The sequence below is a fragment of the Canis aureus genome, chromosome 5 (assembly GCF_053574225.1).
Source record: "Canis aureus isolate CA01 chromosome 5, VMU_Caureus_v.1.0, whole genome shotgun sequence".
NCBI lineage: Eukaryota > Metazoa > Chordata > Mammalia > Carnivora > Canidae > Canis > Canis aureus.
The window spans coordinates 60,373,357-60,382,697 of record NC_135615.1 but is presented as its reverse complement, the minus strand read 5'-3'; the positions used below and the strand labels follow the sequence as shown (position 1 = coordinate 60,382,697).

The window sequence follows — 9,341 nt, the reverse complement described above, 5'->3', positions numbered from 1 at the left end:
TTCTGGCTGTTTTCCTTTGTGTCCTTTGGAAATAGGGACTTCAAACCCATTGTGGTGGGGGTGGGGCATTGGACTGGAAGCACAGACACCTGGGTTCTGGACTCCTGTATTGGCCCCTAACAAACTGCTTTATGCAAGTCAAGTGACCTTTCCAGCAGTTTCTTGACTGAAAATGAAGCATTTGGATGACATAGGGTTATGGGGTGGACACGGTTTCCCTCTACTCTCCTTGGAAGTGTTGATCTAGAATTCAATTTCTGGGATCCCTGGGTGGCGCAGCGGTTTGGCGCCTGCCTTTGGCCCAGGGCGTGGTCCTGGAGACCCAGGATTGAATCCCATGTCGGGCTCCCTGCATGGAGCCTGCTTCTCCCTCTGCCTGTGTCTCTGCCCGTCTCTCTCTCTCTCTCTGTGACTATCATAAATAAATAAAAATTAAAAAAAAAAGATTTAGAATTCAATTTCTATTTTATTCTCAGGATTCCTTGCCACACTTAGATCCTCAGCAAAAGTACTCAGGAGTGGCACCTGGCTGGCTGGCTCAGTTGGAGTGTGGGACTCTTGATCTCGGGGTTCTAAGTTAAAGCCCCATGTTGGGTGGAGAGATTACTTAAAATCTTAAAGTGCTTGGGATGGAATCCAATTCTCCACTTGTGAGACTTATATACAGGGCTTGCTTCTAAAACACTCAAGGGACCCATTTTTATTTTCTAGCAGATTTAAGCTTTGGCAAAATAAATTACTAAACAAAAAATTTTAAGGCACAATATGTGAAATCCATTTTTTTATTCAATAAATTTCAGTAAATATGAGAAACAACATTTAAAAATTGTGAAGTGCATATTTATTCATTGAAGGTGTGCATTGAGCACTAGAAACCATTCACAGGATGTGTGACCACCTCGAGTAGCACTGTCCTCAGTATCCCACCAGGGCATCTGTGGGTTTTGGCTGGTGCCCAGCCATTTCCCAGCAAGAGGGAGGGTACCCGAGAACTAGTTCCAGATGAAGTACTTTGTGTCTGCCTCTGTAGGGTGATGGATTCTGCACTTGAGGGGGTGGTGATGTTCATTAGGCAGGAGTGAGGCCCAGAGTGACTTGTAATTAATGCCAACGGTTAGTCCTCCTGGCTATTTGTGGAGGGAATTGCTATTTGATGTTCAATCAAAGGGAAAAGGCATCATATGACCTGGAGTCAGGACCGTGCTTGCCCACAGGTGCCTGGTATGAATGCGGATTTCAGGAGGCGGTGTGTGTCCAGGGCATGGGCTCTGGTGTCAGGCAAGCCAGGTTCACAGCCTTCTTTGCCTCTTCCTGGCCATACAAACTAGGCAAGTTGTTGGTACAGCCGAGCCTCCATTTCTTCACTTATAGAAAGGAGATTATATTGCAATGTGGGAAATTCAATGAGATAGTGGCCTGGCTTCTAACTAGGGTTTAATAAACACTGGCTATTATGGTCACTAATACATTCACACTGACATTTGTGGAGAGAGACTACTTTTAGCTCACAACAAACTCCAGTGGAAAGCTCATTGGCTTGGAAGTATTACCCTGGGTTAGAGGCTAGAGATGGAATTGGAAACTTGCTGACCTGGGGTCAGGAGGAGTGTGGATGACCAGCAATAAGCCCCTCGGGACAGGATGGTGCCACAGCGTTTGGACAGACACAAGAGTCTTTCCTATCCTTTATGTCATTTGATCTGTACAAGAACCAGCAAGAGAGTGAACATGCAGGGGCTGAAGTGACTGTGCCAATTTCCAGAGAGGTTAAACAAACTACCCAAGGTCACACAGCTCCTAGTCAGAGTTGTAAACCTATATACTACAGCTGATCTCACCTGCTCGCCTCAACTGGCTGCTCATGTCACTGAAAGTTGCTACAAAATCATATCTATCCATCTATCTATCTATCATCTATCTATCTATCATCTGTCTATCTATCTATCATCTATCTATCCATCTATCTATCTACCTTTTGTATCACTTTGTCATTCCCAGGATTGAGCTTGAGACTGTAGAGAGGTACAAAAGACATACCTCCAGGCGCAAGGGAAGCTTTATCATTTAATTTCCTTCCTTCCTGGAATGGCTGGAAGCAGATCTAGGGTACCACCTCCCAGCACTGTGACCCTGGGTTAGTAGTCTTAAACTCCTTACGCTTAAACTTTTGCCTTTGGGAAACTGGCTCATAACTATTGTACTCTTTAGGATTGCTATTAGGGTTCAAATAGCCAAGTGATAAGCAAAAGACTCTGACAGACTAAACACCATGTAGTTGTCAAGAATACTGAAAGAGACAGAACCAGTTGTTTTGGTTTGTTATTTGATGCCAGGTTGGCCTATCATCTAAAAAGAACCCTTTTCTGGGGGGGGGGGTACCCCGTGCTTGGGGAACCTCCATTCTGAGTGGGGTGAACTAGCAGGGCTCAGGAAAGCACCTAGAAGTTTAGGCATAGGAGAACCAGGACAAATGTGCCCACACATCTCTTCAACCTTGGTGGGTAGAAGGAAAGGAAGGGAGCCAGAAGCCTGAGCTCACCGGGCTGATGGCTACTAGAGAGGCTGGAGAGGATGCAAGCAAGGTAGGGACCTAGACAGGCTATGCCCAGCAGGGAGAGGAGGAGGAGGGGGGGGGGTCACTAAACACTATGTAATTCTTGGAATGTTGAAAGGGAAATAACCACTGTTCTTACTTTGTTATTTAAAGCCAGGTCTCTATATCACCTAAAAGGATCCCTCCTTTGTGGTTATCTCATTCTTTGGGAACGGGCCAGGAGTCAGGTGCCCCACGGGGGCAGCCCCCGGGCAGCATTAGTTTTAACGCAAAGAAGGACCTGCACAATCCGTTGGGCCGTGAGAACCGAAAGAGGCAGCGGTCCAGTCCCCACGGTGTACAGGATGAAAGGCCCTGAAAGGCCAGCCCCACGTGGGGACACGGAGAAGACACGCCAGGGGAGGCAAAGGTCACATCGCCGCGAGGCCTCTGCACACAGCTCTCTCGGGTCGCTCCGCACGCCCACCCTCCCCCCACCCCGGCCCCACCACGCCCCCACCCCACCCCCACCCCAGTCCCAGGTCACGAGGGGGAGGCCGGGTTTGCACACGGATCCGGGAACCGGCGACCCCGGGGACACCAGGTGCACGGGGCCGAGGCGGGGAGGGCGGCGAGGACCCAGGCGCCGGGGGCCCGGAACACCCGGGACCGGGGCCCGCTGCCGACCTCGGGGACGCCGACCTGCGGGCGGCGTGGGGGCCGGGCCCCCGCGGGCCACCCGGCGCGCAGCCCCCGGGCACGCGGCGCAGCGAGCTCAGCCGCCCCGGGGACTCGTGCGCCCGGCCCGCGGGGCTGCACTCAGCGCGGCCAAGGACGCGGCGGGCCGCGCGCTCCCGGCGGGGCGGGTGCAAGGCCGGGGGCGGGGCCTCTGCGCCCGGGCCGCCCGCGCCGCCCATAAAGGCCGCCGGCGGGGCCCCGCTGCACCCCGTCTCCCGCCCGGGCTCTGACTCTCCGTGTGGTCTGCCTGGGACCTCCGTCCTCGCCTCGCCTCGCCTCGCCTGGGCTCGAGATGGACCCCGACTGCTCCTGCTCCACCGGTACGGACCCCGGGCTCTGCGCCTCCGGGGGGCCACGCTTCCCCGGCCCGGACCTGCGTCCTTGGGGCGGGCGGGGCAGGTGTTTGGAGCTGGGGCCGGAGTCGACTCCCGAGTCCGCACGAGCTGGTCGCCGCGCCCTCGCCCAGCTCCGCAGAGCATGTCTCTCCTCCCGTCGCCTAGACTGTAGAGAGTTGGGGGTGCTGCGGTCACGTCGAGGTCCCCTGCTTAGGGGGGGGCTGCTGGCCTGGGACCCAGTGCCCTGTCCAGGTCTCGGGGCTGCCGAGACTTGATGGCAGGTGGGGACCTTGCCTCCTCAGGGTTCAAGACCCGGGGTCCTGGCCGCCAGCCTCAGCCTGGTGCCCTCCTTGAGGAGCCCTCTCCGGAGGGGACCTACCCTTCCTAGCTCCAGGAGCCAGCGAGTGGGGCTTCCTTCCCTGGCTTCCGTTACCTGCGCCGAGTGAGAAAGGAGCTCCAGTCCTGGGCACTGACCCAAGGCTGCGGGGAGGCTTTGCAACCCGACTGCTGTGGCTCCTACATGGCTCCCCTGCTCACTGCCCCTCTCTCCCTTGCAGGTGGCTCCTGCACGTGCGCTGGCTCCTGCAAATGCAAGGAGTGCAAATGCACCTCCTGCAAGAAGAGTGAGTCTGGTGGGGTCTTCTAGGGATCTGGGGACTGGACTGAGTCGGGAGGTGGTGGGGTTGGGGAGGGTCCCTGACAATGCTCTGACCCTCTGGCCTTTCTGCCCCAGGCTGCTGCTCCTGCTGCCCTGTGGGCTGTGCCAAGTGTGCCCAGGGCTGCATCTGCAAAGGTGCATCGGACAAGTGCAGCTGCTGTGCCTGATGTGTGAGAACATCTGTTCCTGATGTAAATAGAGCAACATGCACAAACCTGCAGTTTTTTTACTTTTTCATTCTACCCTGATCCAGTTGCTACATTCCTGTTTCTATGAAATCTTTGAAAGACAATAAATTCATCTAGACTCTTCTGGCTCCAAGTGTCTGGTGTGTTGGGAAGGTGGGACTTGATTCTAGTTGGGGTGTAGGTGAAACTGCTTTGGGGGAAGTTAGGGGTGGGGTAGGCATAGGAAGTGGGGACAGGGCAAGGTTTTCTGTGGTCTGGCATCTGTGTCAGTATCTGTGTCACTGCCTACACTCACTCAACGGCCACCTATGGTGCATCTACTGGATACATAAGCATTGGGTTCTCAGTGTTGAGGTAACAAGGCACTTACAGACTGCTGAGGACAGATCATCACTGAATCAAAAAATCACAGAATGTAACAATGCTGTTGGGTGAGCCCAAGCCAGGAGACCTGGTATGGAGAGCTGCATTCCTGTCTGAGGGGACAACTGAAGCAGAGATCCTGATGTGTGGGTAAGCATGTGAGGGGATGTTCTAAGTTCACTTTGGAAAAGAGAGAGCAGAGACCATGTGTCTCATTCATCTGCTTGACTTGCAACCTGGTTGCGCTACAAATGCTTAGGTTGGGAGTGCCACACCACTGTACCATTTCCCCCTTACCATTTCTATTTCTTAGGTGTAAGATGGGCTGGGGAACTTGGATTCTAAGAAATACCTAAGGTCCTAGCCCACTGAGGGTGGCACATGGAACATTTAGTGAATGAAATGAGCCTCTGCCGGTAGATCTTTCCACCCCAAATGAATGTGAAGCCAACTCCAAGATGTGGCTGTCCTCCTGGGGGCCCAGGGGACTTGAAGGTTCCCAGTTCTTGTCAGTCTATGGAAGGAGAGGCGAGCAGGCCTTGCCCCACAGGATGTGGGAAATGTTTTCACAGAGACCAAATCAGGCTGAAAAGGCAGCCAGCCCCCTTGGAGGCTCTTACTACGGAAACACCACCCCAGTGTGGGTGAAATGGTGTCCCTGCCACCGTTTCCTGGGGAGAGCCTGGCACAGACCTTGTGGCTCTTGGGCAGCAGTGTGATGGGCTAGTGCCTTCTTTGGTCTGGAACTCCTGGTGTCACAGGCACAAATGTGCCCAGATATTTCACAACTCTGCTTTTGGGACTCATAGCTGCTAATCTGCTCCATGGAAGGGTACAGAATGTTTTCATTTGGCCTCATAAACACCATGACCTGGCTTGCAGCTTTTTATTTTTCAAGTCATGTGTGAAGTGGCATCCTTACTTCAGCCCTATCTTCCCAAGAGATGGGTGGGGACATGACCGTTATGGTGTCAGTTGGACAGATTAATGTAGAATAGATTTTTTAAATGATATGGCCACGTCAGAATGCCTCATTTAATTCTAGAAGTTAATACCTTGATGATGGTAAAGCAGTTAAGCATGGCTGCTCTGGGGCCAGACTGCCTGGCTAAGACCATAGCTCTAATACTTAGGCAAGTTATATGGTCTGTTGGTGCCTCATATTTCTCATCTGTAAAGTGGGGGCAGTAATAGTGCCTACCCATAGGGTTGTTGTGAGGTTAAACGTGGCTGGCACAGTCCCTGGTACAAAATAAGTGCTCAGAAGGTGCTACTTCCCTCTGAGCCAGGCGCGGTATCTGACAATCAGTAGGTGATCCATAAATGCTCTCTACTAGATTCAAAGAGCACTTATTGGACTCCTACTATAAGTAAACCATTGTGCTGGGTGTAGAGGAAGATATATGTGTGTGTGTATGTATATATATATACACACATATATATATATACACACACACACACATCCCAATCCCTTTGCTGGAGGAAGGCTTATTCAAGTCCCTGTTGAATTCAGGGAGCATTTATTTACCATTTCAAGATGCAGTTGCTGAACTGGGGCAGAGTGACACAGAGTCCATGTATCTGCCTTTTGGAGAAGACAGAGAAGACTCTGGGATAGGTCAAGTGTGAGACAAGCTTAGACAGAGGTGTGAAAGCTTTGGAGGAGGGTGTGATTCAATCTGACCAGCCTTCCTTCCTTCCTTCCTTTTCCTTCCTTCCTTCCTTCCTTCCTTCCTTCCTTCCTTCCTTCCTTCCTTCCTATGGGCACTTTTTGGCCAGAACTAATTGGAAAACTGGTGGGTAGGCTGGACAAGTAGAGAGTTAACTCTTCAAGGGAAGAGGGGGAGGCTGGCATGACACCCCTGACCAATGCAGATGCTTAGTATTAGATGAACCAGTCAGATCCTCTCCCCTGAGAAGCAGAAATTCAAGATGAAGTTGGCAGGAACAAAAGGTAACTTTTGTTTTATGGCTCATACCATAACTGGAGCTATGTTATGGGAACAATAAAAAACCCACCTTAATGGGAGCCGTGAGGATGATTAGACCAAGCTACAGATTTGTTTTCATTTCTTTTTCTTTAAGATTTTATTTATTTATTTGTTAGTGGGGGGAGCATGAGCAGGAGGGACAGGCAGAGGGAGAGGGAGAGAATCTCAAGCAGACTCTGTGCTGAGTGAGGAGTGCAATGTCGGGCTCGATCTCAGGATCCTGAGATCATGACCTGAACCAAAATCAAGAGTTGGATGCTCAACCAATTGAGCCACCCAGGTGCCCCTACAGATTTGTTTTCTATGAGATTGCTGTTCATCTCAGTCTTCCAGGGATCAGAGAGCTGAACACCTGCTGGGAAGAGTCCTGGGTAACAATTTATGTCCCTTTGAATCCTAAAAGGGAATCCTGTATCAATTAGGGCCCCTTCAATGACAGCAACAGAAATGGATTCTAGCCAAATTAGGTAACAAAGAAATTCATTGAAAGGGTAAATGGGGACTTTGGAACTGATCAGAAGGATGGAGAATGAGGCCCTGAGAATGGGGCAGGAGCCATGGTGCTAGAGAAAGGCAAACAGCAGGTCCTGTCCCAGGAGCAATCTGGCTGGACTGCCACAGTTGGCACAACTGTTATCACTGCTTCTGCTGCCCTCAGACACCCCCATCTCTGCCACTGGCCACAGCTCTTGTGAATGAATTCTAGCCTGTCCACTAAGGTCTTCACTTCTTGTCCCAGACCCAAAGGCCCCAGCTGTCTGGGGTGGGGAGGAGGCATAGCTGGTCACCTTTGGATTTCCTAGTGGGAGGTGGGCCCCTGTAGAGATCCCAGACTGACTCTGTGGGTTAGATGCCAGTAAATCCCAGGCAGGAAACCAGTGAGCCATTTGGGACAATTTAATAAAGAGGGGTTTTGTTTGTTTGTTTGTTTGTTTGTTTGTTTGTTTGTTTTTGAAGCAAGGAGTTGTAGGAATTTTTAAAAAGATTTTATTTATGTATTCATGAGAGACAGAGAGAGAGAGAGAGGCAGAGACATAGGCAGAGGGAGAAGCAGGCTCCCTGTGGGGAGCCAGATGTGGGACTCGATACTGGGACCCCAGGGATCACTACTCGAGCCGAAGGCAGACGCTCAACCACTGAGCCACCCAGGTGCCCCAAGGAGTTGGAAGAATGAAGAAAACTGAAGAAGAGATGTGAAGCAGTGGAGGCATCATTAGGCCCACACCTGAAGAGCCAGAGGAAGCGCTGCCCCTGGACAGAGAATAGCTGTAGCTGAAGAAGAGGATGCCCCAGCAAGAGCTGTGACCTTCAGGTGGCATCCAACCTTGCAAGGGAGCCTGGGGAACACATCCAGTGGCCTCCTGCCCTCTCCAACCAGATGCTATTGGGTCCCCACCCTCTGCCTGGCTGATGGAGGGGAGGGTGGACAGTGGACGGGGAAATACTCGGCACACCCTGCAGATAGGCACACCCTGCTGCCATCAACAAAAGCCATGTTTCTTCCTTGCACCTTGGGAGAATCTCACTAATCTGAGGATGAATTCAGCTCCTGGAGCTAGAGGGAGAGAGGGGGGTCTAGGATAATGGTAGAAGCCCAATAGTGGGGAAGAGGTATGAGGGGGCTCACTGGAGGTCTCTCAGAGTGCCCGCGTGCAGGTGCGACCAAGCAAGTCTGCTCAGAGCCCCAGGGAGGAGGGTGGAGGAGAGACTGAATCACCAGTATCCCCATGGGACACTCCCTAGGCCCTGCCTATGGCATCACAATACCCACTAAGCCGCCCTTTCAGAGTGATCCCTGAGGCCACTCCTGGCTGGCTGAAGGCCCACACCGCCTCCCCACTGGAGGCAAAGCTCTGAAGTCTAAGATTGAGGCTGCCTCGCTTCCCTCACCCACCAGACCCCATCCCACCACCACACCCAGTTCCTTCCTACCCCTCTCCCTCCCTCTGCAGACTCTTCTATCTAGCAGAGATAGGGAGTTTGGTATAGAAGTTGGTGGGTTTTTGTCCTGCAGCAAGCAGTGGGGACATCCCGGTGTCAGAGATCCTTCCTGGCCTCTGCCTTTCCCCGCACAGACTCCGTGATTCTTGAGCTGTCAAGGAAGAAGGTTGAGGCAAGGTTGGAGCGCTGGTGTTGTCACTGAGGCTTGGGGGATGTGAAAGACTCCCCGGTGGACTAGCCCCCAGGGGATTCCAGAGGTTGCCTAGCAGACTGGGGCATGGGATCTGGGCCCCATCACCAGCCACTTTGGCCTGCCTGACACATCATTATCATGGCTGAGAGTAGGGGTGCTGCCATATGCAAACCACTGGACTCTGCTTTCTCTCCAAGACACCTCCTGTGTCCTACCCACCCCCAGCCCCCAGCAAAGCTAAGCTATACCCTCCACCAGGAAGCCATTTAGTGATCCAGGGTCACCCCAACTGGGAAGCTTTGACAGTCACATTGTTCTTCAGAGAGAGAAGGCAATGCTTCACCCAGAAAAGTGACGCTCTGGGGTGCATTCAAGTTTGGCTGTCTGATATGCATTCTCAA

The 9,341-nt window shown here is 52.3% G+C and overlaps 1 protein-coding gene across 1 annotated transcript; it reads left to right on the top strand.

Moving 5' to 3' along the window:
* Window positions 1-3,440: 3,440 nt before the first annotated feature.
* LOC144313472 (metallothionein-1) lies at window positions 3,441-4,575 on the top strand. Its single transcript, XM_077896473.1, has 3 exons — window positions 3,441-3,591; window positions 4,164-4,229; window positions 4,340-4,575. The coding sequence occupies exons 1-3, from the start codon at window positions 3,564-3,566 to the stop codon at window positions 4,429-4,431; spliced, it is 186 nt and encodes a 61-aa protein (XP_077752599.1). The 5' UTR covers window positions 3,441-3,563; the 3' UTR covers window positions 4,432-4,575.
* The last annotated feature ends 4,766 nt before the right edge of the window (window positions 4,576-9,341 follow it).

Excerpts from the sequence above, each read along its gene's own strand:
- LOC144313472 (XM_077896473.1), top strand. The coding sequence starts at position 3,564 with ATGGACCCCGACTGCTCCTGCTCCACCG. Across the intron at positions 3,592-4,163 it reads CGACTGCTCCTGCTCCACCG|GTGGCTCCTGCACGTGCGCT; the intron begins GTACGGACCCCG and ends TCTCCCTTGCAG. Across the intron at positions 4,230-4,339 it reads ATGCACCTCCTGCAAGAAGA|GCTGCTGCTCCTGCTGCCCT; the intron begins GTGAGTCTGGTG and ends TTTCTGCCCCAG.